Raw genomic sequence first — 20,345 nt, 5'->3', positions numbered from 1 at the left:
GGATAATCCAGGATGGCCTCCCCACCTCAAACGTCTTACCGTAATCACATCTGCAGAGTCCCTTTTACTATGTAAAGTCATATATTCAGAGCTTTCTGGCATGAATATGTGGACATATCTGGAAGACCATCATTCAGCCTACCACAGCTGCCTAGAAATATGATGGCTTCATCAAAGGGTGTATGTATTTTTTATATAAATCACCATCTCCAAATCATTTCAGAGAACACTGATATCAGTGCTGCTGGTGGCTTTTTGAGGGCAATCTGGCAACACTGATCAAGGTTTAAATTCCTCACCATGTCCTGTCCTTTCTAAAGCACAGGGCATGGGATCATGCTGGCTGATAACGGGTGCTTCTTGTGAATCTTACACTAAAATGTCTGAATCTAAAAGAGTTGGTTTCCCAGGAGGCAGCTGGGGGATCAGGACTGGGATATTTGGCCAAAGGGCTGGAGTAGGAGGCTGGCTTCCGGGAGGAGCAGGCAGGAGGGATGCCTGGGTGGAAGTGAAGGTGAGGTGAAGAGGCAGAAACATGTGATTCCAGTGGTGGGTGTGACCATCAGGAGTGAGGTCCCCAGGAGTACACAGTGGGGGCAGGGCAGGTGCTGAGGGGGTCACAGTGCTGGGCACAGGTGGGGCAGGACAAGGTGGGGTGACCTTCAGGGCCATAAAATAGAGTCTTTTCTTCACAGCTGAAACTCCTTCAGATTCAAAGCAAACCTGACACACTGAGAGATGCTCAGAGGCCTGATATCTTTCTGTGGTTTATTGGATCTAGAACCAGAATACAGATACAAGAACAAAGAGGCTGCAGGAACAGCTGGGGACCATCTTGGCACAGGCCCCTATCCCCAAACCTAGGGACACTAGGGCAGCCACATATCCCCAGACATACCAGAGCACTGCTGGGGCCTGAACATCCTGGCCTGGACCCCAGCAGCACACAGTGGCATGGGGAGGTGGCCTACAGAGTGGGGTGTGAAGGGGACCCTAGACCTGGCTTTAAGAAGGACACTCTGGTTCAGAGACAAGGTTCTAGGAGATCAGCTGTATGTAGGGCTTGCATTTTCCACTGATAGACGCTTTCCTGCTAAACAGTCCCATGATGCAGAGAGCTAAGAATTGGCTGAGCCACAAAACTCACAGTCAGGCCCCTCCAGAGACCAACTCTACTATGTCCTTGGAGAGAAGGCACATTGCAAAGCCAGGCACTGCCCTTGCAGGCTGAAGGTACCATTAAATAACCAAGGCTCCTGCCCGCACCTCGCAAGAGCCAGCTCACCTCCAGGAAGGCTGGCTGTGGGGGATACGTATAGAGCAGGCATGGGTCTGTTCTTCTAAATCCTTTCCTGAACCGCAGTGTCAACAACAGAATACGAGGGCATCCCTCTTGGGGCTATAGGGGACTTGAGGGTCACCAAGCCCCCTCCCCAGTCTCTGGGCCTGACCTCACAACACTGCTGAGAGGACCCCGGCCTGGGAACCCACCCTCTATGCTTCTGGGAAGTCCTCCTGGGCAGCTACTCACAGGCCTGTGTGTTGTAATTAAAGCCTCCCTTCCTTTTACTGTGTCTGTGGTTCTTCCTTGGTAGAAAGGGCCAAAAGAGAGAATGGGCCACCACATCCTGGCCCTGCACGTGGTCTTGGGTCTAGCTCTGGTCCTTCCTTCTCAGGAAAGCCTTCCCCCTCTCCACTTGTAGCCAGAGTCATGGATTCCCACATCCATGCAGGGGCTGGTGCCCCCAATCTAGGGCCCATTCCAAACCTCAGCCAAGGACAGAGCTGAGTTCCCTGACCCCTCGGGTGTGGCACTTTCCCTGTATGCAGGAGAGGGAGGCCAGAGAAAGAGCCGGTATGGGTGTAGTCACGTTCTGTGCCTCTGCCTGGCATTCCATGCTCAGCACATACCAGCTCTCTACTCCCCAGGAGCTTCCCCCTGCACACTGGGCCAGCCAGCCCCCAGGTCTCAAGACCACTGGCAGGCGCAGTCGGTGGGCTCCTGCACTGTGTAGGGCACCCAGGTGGCGTTGGTGGCACAGAAGAGCTGCACAGAGCGGCGCTGCAGGCCCACCTCCCGGCAGCACTTGCAGAAGCGGGCGTAGGTGTTGATGTTGTAGTTGTAGATGCTGGCGGATGGGCATCTCCCGTCGCAGGACACGAGGTTCACCTGGAGACAGGCAGGCCAGTGAGGCCCACTGTGTAGCCCCGCCCCCCCAACCCCCTCCCACCACCACTCGGGCGACACTCACAGGGGTGTTGCTCCTGCATTCATTCTTTCGGATGGTCATACGGATGGTCACCTTCTTGCAGGAGCGCCCATCCTCTTTACCTGGGGGGACAGGCTGGGTGAGGCAGCTATGGCTGAGAAGTGCTGGCAGGGGGCAGCAGGATGGGCCAGACTGGGGCAGTTAGTGTCATGCTAGAGGGTCTCTCTACTGGTGTTAGTGCCCATGCATTAGAGCCCCTCGCCAGCAAAGAGAAAGCCTTCTAACTCAGTGCCCTGGAAAGATGTGGAGATGGCTAGGGCAGGGGAGAAAAGGAACGATGTCTGGATGGTCTCAGGGGCTCTTGGCCAGGGAGGAGGAGGATCTGGAGACCAGGTGGGCTGCTTCCCCACCCCACCCCCAAAGCCTATCTCTAATCCTTGCCCGTGACCCTGGCCATCCCCCCCCCCCCCACTCCCCTTGTGCCTCTGGCTCAGCTTCAGCATTCTGACTCTGAGAGGGCTTCTGGGTAAAGAATCTGCAGTTTCCTGGATGTCTGGAAACCCCAGTCCCGAGCAGATGCTTGCATGCCTCAGGCTCACTGGGTTTCCTTTATCCATCAGACAGGGCCAGGGATTTGCCCACTTCACACAGTTGTCACAGAGGTGGAAAGTGATAAGCAGGTTCCTCTGCCTGGACCACGCCTCCCACAGACAAGCGAGCTCAAGGCCATTCCTGCCCTCACTGGCTCAAATAGCTCATCCTTGGGCCCTTCCTTCACCACTCCTGAAACTATAACGCCCGCCCTCCCTGCACCCTGTGCTCCCTCCCTGCCCCCTCCCTTGCCTTATTTCTATCTGGGGCACTGTCACCATCATGTCCCCAGTATGCTGGGGAAACGGAAGCTTTGGGCCTTCCTTTGAATGGCCCCTTCCACAACTTGTGGATTCTTTTTTCTCATTCTCAATGAATACTCGCTTTCACACCCTGATACAGGACTTGTAAGTTTGTGTTCTTTCTCTTATGAGGCCCCCCAAGTTGCATAAGTTTCAATCCCCATAAAACTGGATGCATCCATCACATATATTTGACTTATTATGCGGGGCTCTCCCACTACAACATCAGCTCTATAAAGCTTTATTTATGCTGTGTCTGCAGTGCCTAAAACAGGGCCTGGCATATTGATGCTCAATAAATATTTGTCTGATGCATGGGCTCCCTCTGTCACTAAGGGTGCCTGCCAGAAACAGGGTGGAATCCTTTCTTGTGGCTTCTTGGCCTCACCACAGTGGGTTTCCTATCATCCCAGTGGAGGACTCCTGGCCAGAGCTAAGTTCACTTTTTCCTCCTTCCCTGCTTCCAGGAGGCAAGAGGACCAAGGGCTGTCCCGGCCAGGGCCCTCGGGGTCCCAGACCAAGGCCAGCTGAGTGACAAGTAGGAGCAAAGTGGTGGTGGCATTCGGCATTGATGGGTCCAGGAGAGGGGGAACCGCTGAAGCATTCCCACGCAAGCCCAAGGGATGAGGCTCGCTACCCAGCATGCACTGTTGGCCGAGAAAGGCCTTTGCCAGAGGCAGGGAGCAGGGGCCCCGCCCTCCCCTCCCCCACCCCCAGAGCTGGGGCCACCTAGCAGAAGGAACGTTGTTAGGAATAGCAACGTGGCTGCATGCCTCAGTCCTGTGGGTTTCCGAGAGGAGTACCTGGGTGGCAGTGGACACTAACCCGTGGAGGAGAGGCGGGGCTAACGGGGACCACAGGAAACAGGGTCCCCGGGGAACCTGGGGAGAGGGACATGGGTCGTAGGTCACACGGGAGCACATGGAATATTCAGGGAACATGAGTTGCAGGTTGGAGATCAGCCAATGAGGCACTGAGCCCAGCTTCCTTGCAGTATGCGAGGTGGACACAAAAGGGTGTCAAATTCTACATCCCTCCAAAGGACAGTCTGAGGACCCTAGGGAGAGGGGAGGCGTGTAGACAAAGGTCCTAAAGCTGACTAAAATGTGCATGCTTATGTGGCTCAGGCTGCAGGTTCCAGGGGCCAGGTGTGAGTCCAGGTCACTCGGACTGAGACAGCGACCCTGTGGGCCTGAATCCCCCCCCCCTGGCGGGAATCTCTGAGACAGGGCTCCTGACCACAAGGAGAATTCACCTGGGGGGCTTCTGGGCTCGGGGTCTTGGCAGGGGCAGGAGGAGGCAGAAGAGCTGATGAATCTCTGACCTCCTGGACTCAAAAGCCCAATGTCCCCTGTCTCCATCAAGAAGTAAAGGCCTTTTGTTGGGATAGGGACAGGAGCATGGGCTCTGCCCACCCGCATATCTGTGCCAGTGCCGTGAGCCCCCTGGTAGCGGTGTTATCCCTTCATCTAAACCCCTGAAGAACTAGCACTGGAAGTGCCAGGCCAGGAACCCGGCCCTCTGAGCCCTGACAGGATACCCTGTCCCCCGACCAGAGACCTCACCCCTGGGCCTCCACCGTGCTCACTCACATGTCCTGCAGCATCCTTCCAAGGAAGGTACCACTGAGCCCCCAACCTAGAGGGAGAGGAGGGGAGGTGAGTGGGAGAGCCGTCCCAGGCCAGAAGCCAAGATCCCAGCAAGAGGCAGAAAAGGCACAAGAGCCCTGACTCAGCTTTTCCTCCCAAGATGCCCCAGGGCAGGTGTGCCAGGCCCTGCCGTCCATCAGGCCCTGGCCAGAGGGAGAAGGCGCCCCTGGGCTGGCCATGGGAGAGCCACAGGGACTAACCTGACTGGCTGGGCCACTGGCATAAAAGCTGCCAGTGGCCCCAGTAAGACCGGAGGCTGGGTTAAGATGGTGAGATCCTCCCATCTTTCCAGTGGCGGCTTCCCTCCTGCCCCACCCTGTGCCCACATTAGTGCTTCCTGCACAGAGGGTCCGAGAGGGGAGCGATGCAGGGGCTGACCCATTTGGGTCAGTGGCCTGGGCTCCATCCCAGCCCTGGATAAGTCATCCTTTTTCCTCTGGGCTCCGTTTTCCCACCCTTAAAATGGGTGCAGTTATCCCTTATAGCCCTCCTCCTCTATTATGAAATGGATAAAACAATGATGTGACTGTTCTTTGTAAATAAGTACTGTGTGTGTGAGCACATGCATGTGACTTTGTGGACATATACATGTGTGGTTTTGTAGTGCGAGTGTGTGTGACTGGGAGCGTGTGTACTTGTTTTTAAGATCAGAAACCTCTCGATGTCCAGTATCAATCTCAGGAACCTTCCTCATTTAACAATAACCAAACCCCCCAGAAATCCTTTTCCTTGAGGTGTGTGCCCTTAGTGACAGCTGTCCCTGCCAGTGCTGTTTTGGCTAGTGGTAGTGCCATTAGAGCATCAGAGGACTGAACTGTGCACCTGCATGGCATGTATGTGACGTCTCAGAACATGTGAGGATGTACGTTTGCATACATCCGTGTGCGGCTGTGTGTGTGACGCATGAGGATGTGGGGTGTGACGCGGTCAGAGCAGGAACATGGAGAGATGTGGAGCTGGGGTGGCAGGGCAGGTATGGCCTCCAGGGAACCCCTCTTCCCTCACTTCTGCACACAGGAGCCCCACACCCTGCAACGCCCCCCGCCAGTAAGACAGGTGATACCCCTGGCTTCAGGCCGTGCTGTGAGGGGAGAAGGCTGGCACTGACCTTGGCACACTCGGTCTCGTTGAGTGGCGGGCAGCTGATGGGTGAGCGGACAAGCACAGCGCCCAGGGGCGTGCTGCCACAGTGATGGCGGGTACAGTTTGCGATCCAGGACGCCCCAGGCTGGAGGGCACAGAGGTGGACAATGGGGACTGGGTGGCTAGATGGTCTGAGTGAACAGACAGGGCACAGCTCTTGGGCACAGGTGCTGCCCAGGACCCTGTCTGTGCCTAGCCCTGAGCCCCAGCTGCCTCCTGGGATGCCCTCCCAGGTGGGTGGTTAAGGGGCTGCATACCAAGAACAGGGAGGTGGTGCCGTTGGGGAAAGTGAAGAGGCAGGACACGTTCCTACAGGAGCCACAGCAGGCAGCCAGGTCCCGTGGATGCTCGTACTCCTGATTCTGCAGGACAGGGCGGGACCAGAGGGACCTCAGCCATGTGCCCACCTCCACCCTCCTGCTTTCCTACTGTCTGATGGTCTCTGAGCCCCAAGCCCAGAGAAGGCCCCCCCATGTAGATGCTCAGAAAGGGAGCTCACTCCCAGCCTCTTATTTCAGACAGGAAGGTCATCCCTTAAGCCTCCTTTACAGCAGTTCCTAGACCCATTCCCAGTTGACGAAGAGCATTTCCACCCCTTTCAAAGACAGCACTGCTGGTGATTAAGGGTGCTGGTTTTGTTTCCACGCAGACCTCAGTCTGAGTCCCGGTCCCTGTGGGAATTTGTACAAATGACCGGACCTCCCTAAACCTCAGCTTTCTCATCTGACAAATGGGAATAATGCCAGCCCCTTTTAGCTTTTACTAGAAGCCAGTCGCTATCTTAGATACTGGGTGTGCAGAAGTGCACAAAGGGTAACAACACAAACACACAAACCAAAGCAATAGGGAATGTACCAGTCGTAAGTAGGTGCTTCATAAATACGTCTTCTGTCAAATACTCGCCCTTGCCAGACCTTCACTCTTGCCGTTCCCCTCCTGGCCTCTCCCAACCCCGCCCGTTCTCAGCACTTTCTACAGAGGTCTCTGAAGGGTCCCCTGCCCGCACCATGTCTCCTCTTCAGACTTGTCTAGAAACCTTGAGACTCCTCTGATTCCTGGAGCACCAGGGATCACCCAGGCCAGCCGCTGCCCCTGCCCACCCCCATCCTGCCCCGCACCTACCGCCTCACAGTGCACGTCACACAGCACAGAGGTGGTGTTGATTTGGTAGAAGCTGGTAAGAGGGTCGAGCACGTCAGTGCAGCGGGAGGTGTGGCACACGCCATCGGCCGAGAGTTCCACCACGGTCTGGCCCGGCAGCATCACCCCCAGCTCACGGCTCAGGCACACGGGGGCCTTCACTGGTTGGGCGTGCAGGATGGCAACAGTCACCGGAGCCCAGCACGCACATCGGGCCCAGCCTGGCTCTACCCCACGGGCTTCCCTTCCCCACTCACCGCACTCGTATTTGGCGCATCCACACACGTTCTCCACGCTGTGCAGGAACTCTTCGTCCAGCTGGGACTTCTCCCACTGGGTGGGGCAGAGGCAGTCAGCACCCCACGCTGGGGAAGCCCAGCCCTGCCCTTGGGAGCAGTCTGCCACCGGGGCCCTTGTCTCTATCAGCTGCCTCCTCGAGGTGGGTGGGGAGGGGCTGGCAAGCTCCGGCAAGCTCAGTCACTCCCCAGCCAAGGGAGAAATTCCCAGTATGGCTTCCCCACTGAGGATCACTCCCCGACGTCTTCTTCAGGGACTTAGGCCTCTCCTCTCATCCCAAGAACCCACGGGCCGCATCAGGGAGGGACCATTGCATGGCTTCCAGCCAAGAACCCAGCTTGGCTCACACTATCTCACTTCCTCCTTCACCAGTTGAAGGGAGGAGGGAGGAGTGGGGGAGAAAATGAGAGGAAATGTGTGCTGGGGGGTAGGGGGTGAGGAGAATATATAAAATCTAGAAAATTGTGAAAAAACTTTAAACATAACTTCACATTTCTTACAGTATTTTCCCTTCCCTCAGTGGCTGTGCGGTCTGGTGGTTAAGGGCATGGCCTCTGGAGTCAGATTTCCTGGGTTCTAATCCTGACTGTGATTTACTAGCTTCACGATCTGAACCTTAGCTTCCTTGTCTGTATCACTGAGCTCATCGTGGAATCAACCTTGTTGGTATGACACTATATACACAAGGCCCAGGAACGTTCCTGACATATAGTTAGCTCTCAATAAGCATGAGCTGCCGTAAAAAGTATCATCACCTTCACCATCTTCATCCCCACCATCCCCACCATCATCATTGTACTTGCTCATCACAATGCTGAAGCATCCTCACGCCCACTCTATAAATGAGGACACTGGGCTCAGAGGGCAGAGCTTAGGACAAGAATGCCAACTTGTGATCCATGGCTCTTTGCACTACATTAAAGGAATAGGGTCTCCAGGGGATGGGAAAGAGTGGAAAGGAAAGGGGGAGGCAGGTCATAGATGGCGGGGAGGAGCAGGGTCTCCATACCAGGTGGCACCGGGGCACCGGGATTGTGTCGCAGTCACACTCTGAAAAACAGGAGGGGCCAGGACCTGTCTCACTGGAGACGTCCAGGTGGAAGTCTCCCCGGGCCTCCATGCCGCTCACTCTGGCACAGCCTCAAGCCCAGTTGGGATAGGGACTGGGGTCAAGAAGCCAAAATCTCAGCTTCCCTCCAGCCTAGCCCAGCATGGGAAGTGCAGCTTTCCTGGTAGGGCAGGTGGGGGCAGTGATGGGTCCTAAGCTCCACCAGAGGCGGGTGAGGAGAAACAGGCCGACAGACCAATCACAGGTGTCCTTTGTCATCTGGGCTTCATCCCGCCCCATCCTCCTGAAAACCCTTTCTAGAGCAGATGTGGAGCCTCTCCAGGAGGGAACGCATCAAGGACGGAACTTCTGACCAGGGGCACGTCCTGTTGGAAGGCGACTGCTGTGGCCCCACTAGCAAACTTAACAGACACCACGTCAGCTCGAGCTTCAAGGTAAGGAGAGCTCAAGGTCACAGTGCCTGTGAAACGCTCTCCCGGGTCACTCAGTCATGTTTACTACATGCTGAGGCTTTTCTGTGCTCTGGGGACAACACAATGAGTAAAATAGACTAAAATCTCTACCCTCGTGAAGCTTACATTGCAGGCCTGGAAAAAGACAGTGAAATAAATGCAAAATAATTTCTCAACTCTTTTTAAATGACATTTTATATAAAGCTCACTGGTATTCACTATTGATCATTGATGCTCCCAAAGGAGTTTGAGGTAATTTTTGTTTGTTTGTTTGTTTATTTATTTGGGGGGGGGAGGGGCGGAGAGAGAAAGCGGATCTCGAGCAGGCTCTGCAACAGCACAGAGCCCGACATGGGCCTCGAACTCACAAACCGTGAGATCACGACCTGAGCCGAAATCAAGAGTCAGACACTTAACCAACTGAGCCACCCAGGTGCCACGGAGGTAAATTTTAACAAAAATCATGCTTACTAACAGACAGCTGCAATAAAGACTTGCTTTAGAAGGAAAAACCTTTTGGGAACAAGGAACTTGATTTTTCCCTTCTTTTGTCCTAGGGAGAAAAAGGTGTAGGAATGCTAAGCACCCAGAGATCAGATGCAGGGCGAGGAAGGTGATTTTGGCAGCTTCCATCTGGGGATTCTGGAGGGACAGTGGTGGCTCATTCCTCCCCTCCCTTACTCTTCACGGGGGCCCTGGATCCCTGCCTTTGGGGAAGGGCATCCCTGGCCAGGGACTTACCACAGGACTTGTAGGGGCAGCAGCGGTCTGGGCTCCACACCTCCACTAGAGCAGTGCCCATGCCACACTGTACTTGGGGACAGCGGAAGCTCTCACACACTGCGAGGGAGGGGAGGCAGGGGACACATCAGCTGCAGATACCTGGAGCAGAAATCCCCAGAATGCAACATTGGCTAAGGAGAGGGCTCCTCCTTGGGTTCCCCCCAGTGTCCTCAGACACCCTCCAGGGCTAGAGTCCTGGGAAGAAGTCTGGGCTCCTGGAGTCTCTCCATAGAACTCCTACTGGAAGACATAGTTCCACTCTGATGAGGCATTAGCGATATGACAATGTCAGAACCTTAAAGACACTCAGCTGGGCCTTCCCTCCCCTGAATTCTGTGTCACCCTGCGAGTAGTCAGGTTAGGATTATCAAAAAAATTATGAGGTGGAGGAAGAGAAGGACCTTTGTATAGTGTCAAAGTAATGGGTTACTTTCTGGCTGAAAGAGGAAAACTGCAAATGTAAGATGGAGGCATCTGGCAGTCCCCACCGTAATCCAGGACCAACATTAGCCTGAGTTGCGGTGTCTCAACCAGCTAGTCTGTATCTCGTGATGTGATGTACGTTGAAGCTCGTGTTCTGTCGAGCCCCACACACAACTTGAATCCAGCGGGTCTTAGATCTAATTTCTAGTTTATAGGCAGCACAGAGGATGGGAGGAGCAAGGAAAACAGTTCCCGGAGGAAGCAAGTGGATAAATCTAGAAGGTAGGACTTTCTGCAGGACCACAACCCAAACTCTACAATTCCATGTCATGCAGAAAAAGATGCTTATGCTAGATTAAATGATATTTAAGAGACCACAGGTCCTGGGTTGGACAAACCAGGAAAATCATGGATGGGGTATGATAGAACTTGAAATTTTTATTAACATTAACTGAAAACAGCTGGTTAAAAAAGAGCATGTGCACATTGTTGACGACATGGATAGAGCTAGACGGTATGATGCTCAGTGAAATAAGTCACACTGAGAAAGACAGATACCATCTGATTTCACTTACGTGTGGAGTCTGAAAAACAGAACAAATGAACAAGAAAACAAACAAAAAAGCCAGACTCTTAACTGCAGAGAACAGGGGCGCCTGGGTGGCCCAGTCGGTTGAGCGTCCGACTTCAGCTCAGGTCGCGATCTCACGGTTCGTGAGTTCGAGCCCCGCGTCAGGCTCTGGGCTGATGGCTCAGAGCCTGGAGCCTGCTTCCGATTCTGTGTCTCCCTCTCTCTCTGCCCCTCCCCATTCATGCTCTGTCTCTCTCTGTCTCAAAAATAAATAAATATTAAAAAAAAATTAAAAAAAAAAAAAAAAACTGCAGAGAACAAACCGGTGGTTACCAGAGGGAAGGCGGGTGAGGAGCTGAGTGAAATAGGTGATGGGGATTAAGATACAAACTTGCAGTTATAAAATAAATAAGTCACGGAGATGAAAAGTACAGCGTAGGGAATATGGTCAGTAATATTGTAATGACATTGCGTGGTGACAGTCGGTGACTACATTCATCATGGTGAAGACAGGGTAACGTCTTCTTGAATCAATATGTTGTACATCTGAAACTAATATAATATTGTACATTGATTATACTTTAATAAAAACAATAAAACATAAAATAAAAAAGAGCATATACATGCTTATTTTGGTTAAAACACACACATATGAAGGCATAGAGACTATTTGGAAGGATATATACTCAAGTGCTGACAGTGGAAGCAGGAAGAAAGTATTTTCACTTTCTTATCTTTACTTGGATTCTGTACTTTATATAAGGCATATATAGTGCCTCTATAATAAAAGTACAATGAAGATTGGGAGAAGGTAATAATATCAATAGCCTCCTTATACTGAGCACCTCTGTATCCCGAAGACCATCAAGTATTTCATATATTGTCTCCAGGCTTCACAACTGCCCCTCAGGGGACATACTATTAGCACCTCATTTTACAAATGAGGAACCTTGGCTCAGAGAGTTCTTGACTCGCCCTAGGCCACACAGCCAGAAAATGGCAGGACTGGGGTGCAAAACCATGACTCACTGACCCTGCCTGTACTCACTGCACACGACCAGGCTTTCTCCTGAGAAACGTGGAGAGACACGTGAACAAGAGAGGGGGGTGAGCTGGAGAGAAGAAGAGACGCACAGAAAAAGGAGAGAGAAGACGAGAGGAAGGACATTGAGATCATCATCAGATCATCTTTGTAAGCTCGCCCCACTTTTGGGACCACTGGCCTCTGAGACCTCGGGTGGAGCCGATTGGCCCGGTGTGGACAGCGCATCTGGGGAACGCTCCATGGGAAACCTACACTGTTTCAGACTTGGTTTCTGACACTTGAAGCAGTCGGCATTGCCCCTGGAGTATCCTGGCAGACGGTCCTCACTGGCACCGCTCTGTGCCCGTGAGGTTCGCTCACGTTTTTCCCACAGTCAATGTGCAGTTTTTGCAAATGGGGTCATCTTTACATTTAACCAGTCTGTTAATTCTTATCCATCAGGTGTTCTTCAGGTCTCAAATGCTGGCCGTACTATGTCGCCTAGGTACTATTAAGGTACTAGGTACATAGTACACCCTGTATTAAGGTACTATGTCCTGTAAAATTATCAGAAAGGGCCCACGCTTATTTGCGATTGCAAAACCAAAGAGCTTCAGAGGCTTCAAGATGCAGGGTCGTCAGGGATGCAGCCTCCATGTGCAGATACCAGGGTAATACAGTGACAAGAGATTGTGAAGCAGGGGCCTGGGGTCAGAGAATGAAGACTGTAAATCAATGCTAGGAGGATTGGGGTGGCCTCAACCCAGGCCTGTCCCTGGCCCTGGGCTGGGTGGCCATGGAGGGGACAGGGAACCTCTTCATGAAGCCTCAGAGCCACCCATGTCACAGCCTAGAGCCCACACCATCCGGCTCCCCTGGCCTGGCCCTGCTTCCTCGGGTGGGGTCTCATCATGGCTTTGGCTACTTCATCCTTCGGTGCTCACTACCTGGGGGCTCCCTGTTGCTCCCTGTTGAACTCCCACGGTCCTGAGGTGAGGGCATGGTGAAGGGGCCTGGTGGCACATAAGAGTCTCATGCTCTACCCACTGAGCTAGCCGGACAGTTTCTGGTGGCACATAAATGTCCCTGGAGCCCCTTACGGTTAGGTCCCCATGTCCAGCTGGGACTCACCACACTGGTACACAGGGCAGCAGAGCTCTGTGGTGTTCCTGTCCACGGTGAGCGCCTCTCCTTCCTGACACTCGGGGATGGGATCTGGACAGTCGCCGCAGGCTGAGGGGGGAGAGGGGCCACGGCTGTCACAGGTGGTCCCCCCACCCCGGGTATGTGGGGGGGGGACCTAAAATCCAGCTGTGACAGGAGTTGGACTAAAGTAGTGTGTTGTGGCTTCATGGGGCCTGTCCTGGAGCAAGAATCTAGATCTTTCCTGTCAACCTAAAGTCTTACACTGAACAAGCACCAACTTCCTCGTGCTCAGTAATATACAGGATGAAGCTGGGGTTGGTTCTCTTCCTCCTTCACTTCGCTCTGAACAGGAATCTCACCCTTCTGTGCCCAGTCCACCTGGAGACCCTCTCCCTTTCCTCCCTGCTGCCCAAGGAAACCAGTGACGAAGGGGTGGCTGGGATGCCAGCCGTGCACCCGATGGCATGTCCACCCACCGCAGAAGTAGGAGGTACAGCACGAATCCCCCAGGCGGCCCGCGATCAGAGTCTGGTCCTGGCGGCAGCTGGGGACCAGCTCTGCCTCACACAGGTCTGGGTCACACTCTGGGGAAAAGACAGAATTAAGTGCAAGGAGCAGACCCTGTCTGGCCACGCCTGGGCCCCCACCCTGGCTCTGCCCTGATCTCCAGTCAGAACCCAGTCCCCAGAGCTCCCCTCACCCAGCGGCTGGGCTCCCCTCCCCCTGCCCTCCCCACCTCAGGGTCTCTCACCACAGCTGTAGCTGGGGCAGCAGGAGTCCTCCTGGAAGTGGGGGAGGAGTCGGTGGCCTGGGTGGCAGGTAGGGGCGAGGCCCTCGCACAGGGTCTGGTTACACACTGGCCGGGGGGCCACGGGGCCTGTCACCTGGAGGCTGGGACTCCCCCCAGCCTCCGGCACTGCCCAGCACCTAGACAACTTGTCCCCATTTCTCCCTCCAGCCCCCCAAGACCCATGTTCCTGGAAGGGGCCTCTGAGGGTCACATAGAAGGTCCAGGGCTGGACAGAAGAGCATTAATAGGTAATATGCATTGAGATGGGTCATGTGCCAGCTGCTGTCCTAGATCAGTATAAACTTCTAGATTCTCACAACCCAGAAGGTGGGTACCTATGATCAGCCTCCTGCTACAGTAGAATTGACTAAAACACAGAGGATGTTAAATGATCTGCCGAGGTCACGAGGCTGCAGTGGTGGAGGAAGAGTTCTCCAGGCTGCCTGGCTCCATAGCCTGTGCCTTTAAGCCCTACGCCACGTTGATTCTTGAGGGTGGCTCCTGCCCCCCCCCCCCCCCCCCACCTCAAGACACTTTCCTCTGCCCAGGCCTTGTCCTACCCATCAAGGCAGAGCTGGAGCCTTTTAACAGTCTTAAAGTTGAGGTCGAGGAAAGTAAAGGGTCTGACTCACCACAAACTGTCCCCAGGCAGCAGGGATCCTCAGTGGGCAGGAGCAGAGCCACCTCCCCGAAACGTGGGCAGGTCTCAGGGCGGGGCCCTGGGCACTCCAGGTCCACTGGGACGATGGTGTTGGGAGCTTGGCACTGGTGCTGGCAGCATCCGCTGAGGGAGCTGTTCCAGGTCTCCCCCAGGGCCCGCGGCACCCCCGTGCTGTCGGTGCAGGCTGCAGTGGGGGGTACGGTGGGGCACGGGGCACTGAAGCAGGCAAGGAGACCCAGACTGTCCCAGGCTAGACCCTCCCTGGGACACTGACCATCCCCAAAGTGGCCCTGGAGGAATGCAGATGGGCCTCAGCCATGGGTAGCAGATGGGCTGAGGAGACCCTAGAGCAAGGCCAGCTTTGGAGGGCCCCACCCGGATAGAGGAAGAACCTACCGCACTTCTCCTGAGGGACGCAGAGTGCTGAGTGGCGCCGGTGCAAAAGGGTGCCCTCAGAGCAGACGCAGCCCTCGCCCAGCACCTGGCACTGCTCTGGGTCCAGCGGGCCAAGCAGCCCATCCTGGCATGTCTCTGGGGGCTCACAGGCTGCCACACATGCCTGGTATATGGAGTCACTGGAACACAGGAAGGCTGCAGGGACACAGTGGGCACCAGGCCTGGCTCAGACCCCAGGCAGAATGAGGAGGGGCCTCAGAGCATCATCTGTGCCTCAGCAGAGAGCGCAAATGGGTTTAGGGGCATTACCTCCCTTCTCTAGATCAGGAGGCAGCAAGGTACAACCCGTGGCCCAATTCCAGCCTCCCACCTGTTTTTGCAAATAAAGTTTTATTGAAATACAGCCACACTCCTGTGCTGACAGCTCAGAGCCTGGAGCCTGTTTCAGATTCTGTGTCTCCCTCTCTCTGTGACCCTCCCCCATTCATGCTCTGTCTCTCTCTGTCTCAAAAATAAATAAACGTTAAAAAACAATTAAAAAAAAAAAAAGAAATACAGCCACACTCATTCATCTACCTATTGTATCTGGCTGATTTTGCACTACAAGGACAGAGTTGAGTAATTGTGACAGAGACCACACAGCCTGAAAAGCTCAATTATTTACTATCTGGCCCTTTACAGGAAACATTTGCCAACCCCTTGCTCTAGGTCAGCGTTTTCAAACTTTCTTAACGGGAAAAAGCAGATTTTACATTGCAGTCCAATACACAAGTGCATGTAGAACAGTGTTCCTCAAACCTGATTGCCAAGGAGTCACTTGGGAGTTTTTGAAATACCTTTGCCAGGATCCCACCGCAGGGCAACTGAATTGGAACCTCTTGTTGTGGGGCCCAACATTAATACTTTCTGAAGTTCCTTGGTGATTTCAAAGGGGGAGCCGGGATTGAGAATTACTGATATATGAAAAAGAATTTTTTTCACGAAATAATATTTAATCTTTCTAGGTGGAGTACACGCTAGCATTTTCTATTCTATTGTGTATTTTGAATGTGGTGTTGACCCCCAAAGTTGATTTCACACCCGCAGTTTGAAAACACTCCTCTGGATGACTTAGTCTTGTCATCCTTTATCCGTCATATTGTAGGTGCGGTCTTCCTGCGAGCTGTTTCCAGCCTATCTGGATGTGTTCACATTTATAAATCAATCTACTCGAGGCCAGTCTACCCCTGCCTACCCCACTAACGCAAACCTAACAGGGTGGGGAGGCGGTGGATCTCACCTCCATTCTCAGGGAAGGAGGGAAGAGACTGAAAGAAGAGAAAGATGACCAAGAATTTAGAGAAAGGAACTAACATTTCCTGGATGGTAACCATGTGGTGGGGCCATTCTGCACACACTGTCTCATGTCACCTTCAAAACAACCCTAGAGGGAGCTACTATTACTGTCCTCATTTTACAGATGAAGCAAGGAGATTCAGATAAATTAAAGAGTAATCAGATAATATTCCTTTGACTTATTAATATAAATTGTAATAAAAATAAATTTATTAATGTACTTATGGATTTATTTATAAAATGTTTCTTAACTTCTTAATATGAATGAATGAATGAATGAATGAATAATTAACAGGGGGTGGGAGCAACAGAAGCAATGGAGGAGTCCCCCACCCTCCCTGCTCCCCCCTCAGCCCCCTGACTCACGGCAGTAGTCGGAGCGTCTCCACTCGATGCACACGTGGAACTTGTGGCACATAGCCACATACACGGTCAGTGCCACGCAGGGCTGCTGCACGTACTTGGTGTCCCGGATCCACAGCTCACAGAACGACTCTGGGGGAACCTGGGCACGTGCATCAGACAGCGCTGCTTATCCCGACTCCCCCCATCCCAGCATCCAGCTCCTCCTCGCCCTGTCCAGGGGCAACAACGAGCTTCTGAAGACTCCTAATCCAGTCCCAAGTTCAACACCTCTGGGGGCCCACCCTCTGAAGGTAGTGCTGCCATTCCTAGCCCGGGAGGTCCCCCAACACTGGACACAGTGGGTACATACAAAGCGGTGACAGGCGCTGAAGGTGCGGTTGGACACCATGCGAAGGCAGGGTGAGCAGTCAGCTGTGGTACAGCTGTCTGGGCGGAAGCGGGTCTGGCCCACCGAGGTCAGGGAGCTGGGCACCTGCCAGCTGTCCAGAAAGGGAGCAGGGTCCTCAGCCTCACCCACCACAGAACCATCCTCCAGGGTGAGGTCATTGGCTGCGTCCCCATCACAGATACCTGAAATGGGGCAGAATTATGCCGATAGCTATAATAATCACCACCACACCCAGGTCCCCAGATGTCACTCTGCATATTTCTTACAACAATTCTTTGAGGCTGGTATTACTATTACCCTCATTTTATAGATGAGATAAACGAGGCACAGAGAAGAAACCTGCTGTGTAGGAAGATGTTGTTGTTCTCAGGAAATGCACACCAAAGAATTCAGGGATAGAGGGATACAATGTCTCAAACATACTTTCAAATTGCTCAGAAAAATGCATATATATGCAAATTGCATACACATAAAAAAGTGCATTTATATAAATCCTACACGTATAGATGTATTTACACATCTGCCTGCATGCATACACGTGTGTATTTTATATACATACACACACACAGGCAGGAAAAGTAAATGGGGCAAAATGCAAACAGTAAATCTGAACAAAAAGTACATGGGAGTTCATACTACTTTAGACATTGTGTCAAAACGAGAGGTTACTCCAAAAAATGTGCTCTAGCAGAGATTGCTAGCTAAGTGTAACTAACACCTGTTTCCTTTTCTTCCCGCGCAGTTCGCTAGCCTGTGTTTTCCAGGCTCTCCTGGGGTGGGGGAGCCCATGCCGAGTCCCAGCTGGCAGAAGGAGAGTGAGGGTGAGGCAGTGACCACTGCCAGGCCTGGCCCATAAACACTTCCTCTTTTTCCTGCAGTGGAGCTGGAAGCTTGTGCTGAGAATGGAAGAGCCACATGATGAACGGAGTCTCCATTTGGGAATTTACATGTGCCAGAAATCAACTTTGGCTGTGTTGAAAGGCAGGGAGACGGGAGTAGGGCAAGAGCTTGTCTGTCACAGCTTCTAACTTAACTTCCAGCTTTATCTCTCACACTCTAGGCTCCAAACACACACTTCCCTGCCTTTGACCTTGCTTACACTGTTCCCCCTGCCTGAAACACTTCCTCAGAAGTGTGTCCTTCAAATGCCCCTCACATGCATCTGAGTCCATGACCTTCCCAGTTCTGCAGAGCAGGCTTTGGTTTGCAGGTATGTCTTGCTCTGGGTGCAAAGACTCGTTTTCCTTTAGACTCATTTTCTTACTCTCTCAGTAGTCCCCCAAGTTGCCCAGCCGGGTGCCCAGGATACTAAGCGTGAGTGTGGATAAAAACAGAGGAAAATTAGCCGGCTTGTGCTCCAGCCACAAGTGTCATGAATATATAGCATGATTGGCTACAAAACCTTCAGGTTTTATCAATGGTCCCAGTGGCTGCGTTTTGGGTGTTGGCCTTGAGTCACAAAGGTATCCCAGGCAGGGGATCACTGCTGCCCCCAGCACTCCTTGCCAGGCATAAACAATGGAAGGAAGAAACGGTGGCAAAGGGATGGTGGAAGTGGTGGCAGTGCTGGTGTGTGTGTGTGTGTGTGTGTGTGTAAAGATGTTTGTATCAATAAGTTAGTAAGGACAGAAGTTTCATAAAACAGCAATTTTGTCTGCTTTGCATACTATCTGTCCCGTGACTGGTACATGGGAAATAAATGAAAGAATGAGCAGGGACCAGACTTAAATGTGTCACTTCATATGTAGAGGGCATTTTGAATACAAGGGTGCAAGCGTGAATGATTAAAATGGGTGCAGATTAATGGGGGGAGGCCACGCAAGTATGTGTGTGTATAAGTGTGCCTATGTCTCCTGTCATCATAATCACGGCCATCTGTCATGGGTGTCCTGTGAGGGTGCAGCAGTCCGCCCTCAGACTCTTCCTGCACCCTGTTTTCTTATCAAGATACATCCAGTCCCTTAGGGCATGCTCCTACAGTCATGCTGTGGTCCGAAGAGCCCTAATTTTGTGCATTGTGGCAGCTCTGCTGTGTGAGCTTAGGCAAGCCATTTAACCTCTCTGGGCGCTCTTTCTTCTTTAGTTCAATGGCCACCTCTCAGGGTTGTTGTGTGGATGGCCTGCAATCAGTGAGATCAGAGTGTGGAAGTGCTTTGTGAAGTGCCCATGCACATGCAGACAGGAAGGATCATCTGGTATTAGGAAGCTGTCAGGGAAGCTGACAGACAATCCCGGCCAAAGTGACAACTGGCCGAGGCCAGAGCCCCGCGCCATCTCCCTGCTGGCAGCTTCAGCCCCAGAACACAGGACATTAGGTCTCTGTGCCCTGGCAGCTCTCCTGGTCCCACCTCTGGGCTGGCACTCTGTCCTAGCTTCCCCTGATTTCACACAGAGGAACCTGTGTCCGGGGACAGAGGTGGACTCCGGAAACTCAGGGAGCTAGATCCCCTCACCTCCCTCCCCACCCCAGCTGGGTCCCTCCTCACCGCAGAGGCCACGGCCCTGGGCCTCGCTGGTTTTGCTGGCCTCCAGGATCATGAGTCCTGAGCTGTGGAGCCACTGGATCTGGATGTGTGACGGCGTCCGGATCACGTACATGTGGCCTGTGTCCTCAATTCTGAATCCGTGTCTGCTCACAGGGGGCCAGACAGGCTGTGAGTCCACAGTCACCTTGTGGGGTGGGGGTGTTCAATGTGAGCACAGCTTGTCTGTCTGCCCATCTGTTCATCCATCCCTCCATCCATTTATCCAACAAACAGTATCAAGCTATGTCACAGGCTCTGTTTCAGGCACATGTGGCCAAGACATAGTCCAGGGTGGCACGGAAGAATTCTGAAACCATTTCATGAGCACAAAATGATAAAACAAGAAATACACATACCTTGAGCCTTTCTAACCACTCTCTTCTTTCCTGATATGCTCAGGTCATTTTTTTAGGGAGATTTTCCTAAGTCAGCAGCCTCTAGCTTGGGCACCCCTTCTCTGGGCTGACCTCATCTCTGTGCTGACCGTTAAGATAGAATCTGTTCCCTCATCGAGGCATCCTGTAGACTCTGAGTTTCTTAAGGGCAAAAATTCTGTCTGATCCACCTTCGAATCCCCAGCTCTTGCCTTTGAGCCTGACATTAACTGGGGTCTCAATCAATGTTTGTGATATAAGGAAAATTGTAAAAGCAGTCAGGAAAAAAAAAGACCCATTATGTAGGGAAACAAAGATCAGAATGACAGAAGATTTCTTATTGGAAATAAGCAAGGTGAAAGCACAACTTTATATACAGCAGCACTATTCACAATAGGCAAAAGGTGGAAACAGTCCAAACGGCCATCGATGAATGAATGGATAAAACAATGGCGGTATGTACATACAATAGAATGTTATTTAGCCCAAAATTGAATGAAGTACTGGTAGATATTACAACACAGATGAACCTCAGAAATATTATGCTAAGTCAAAGAGCGAGACACAAAAAGTCACATATTATAGACTCCATTTATATGAAATATCCAGAATAAGCAAATCTATAGACAGAATGCATATTGGTGGTGGACAGGGGGTAGGGAGATTAATGATTAATTTTATGTTAGCTCAATTTTACCTCAATTTAAAAA

General features: G+C 52.5%; 1 protein-coding gene across 1 annotated transcript in view; it reads right to left on the bottom strand.

Annotated features, from left to right (window-relative positions):
• Positions 1 to 778: 778 nt before the first annotated feature.
• Positions 779 to 20,345, bottom strand: part of OTOG (otogelin) — an 89,428-nt gene continuing 69,861 nt past the window's right edge. Inside the window, 17 exon segments of the mRNA XM_042907167.1 lie at positions 779 to 2,170; positions 2,253 to 2,332; positions 4,696 to 4,741; positions 5,861 to 5,980; positions 6,153 to 6,257; positions 7,018 to 7,196; positions 7,293 to 7,368; positions 8,342 to 8,382; positions 9,595 to 9,693; positions 12,786 to 12,887; positions 13,277 to 13,384; positions 13,552 to 13,656; positions 14,223 to 14,435; positions 14,648 to 14,842; positions 16,349 to 16,487; positions 16,698 to 16,918; positions 19,223 to 19,406. Coding sequence (XP_042763101.1) covers positions 1,970 to 2,170; positions 2,253 to 2,332; positions 4,696 to 4,741; positions 5,861 to 5,980; positions 6,153 to 6,257; positions 7,018 to 7,196; positions 7,293 to 7,368; positions 8,342 to 8,382; positions 9,595 to 9,693; positions 12,786 to 12,887; positions 13,277 to 13,384; positions 13,552 to 13,656; positions 14,223 to 14,435; positions 14,648 to 14,842; positions 16,349 to 16,487; positions 16,698 to 16,918; positions 19,223 to 19,406 — 2,214 coding nt within the window. The 3' untranslated portion in view covers positions 779 to 1,969.

This window comes from Panthera leo, chromosome D1 (assembly GCF_018350215.1).
Source record: "Panthera leo isolate Ple1 chromosome D1, P.leo_Ple1_pat1.1, whole genome shotgun sequence".
In the NCBI taxonomy this organism is placed as follows: Eukaryota; Metazoa; Chordata; class Mammalia; order Carnivora; family Felidae; genus Panthera; species Panthera leo.
Note: the sequence above shows the minus strand (reverse complement) of the source record. Positions and strands in the feature narration are given on the sequence as shown.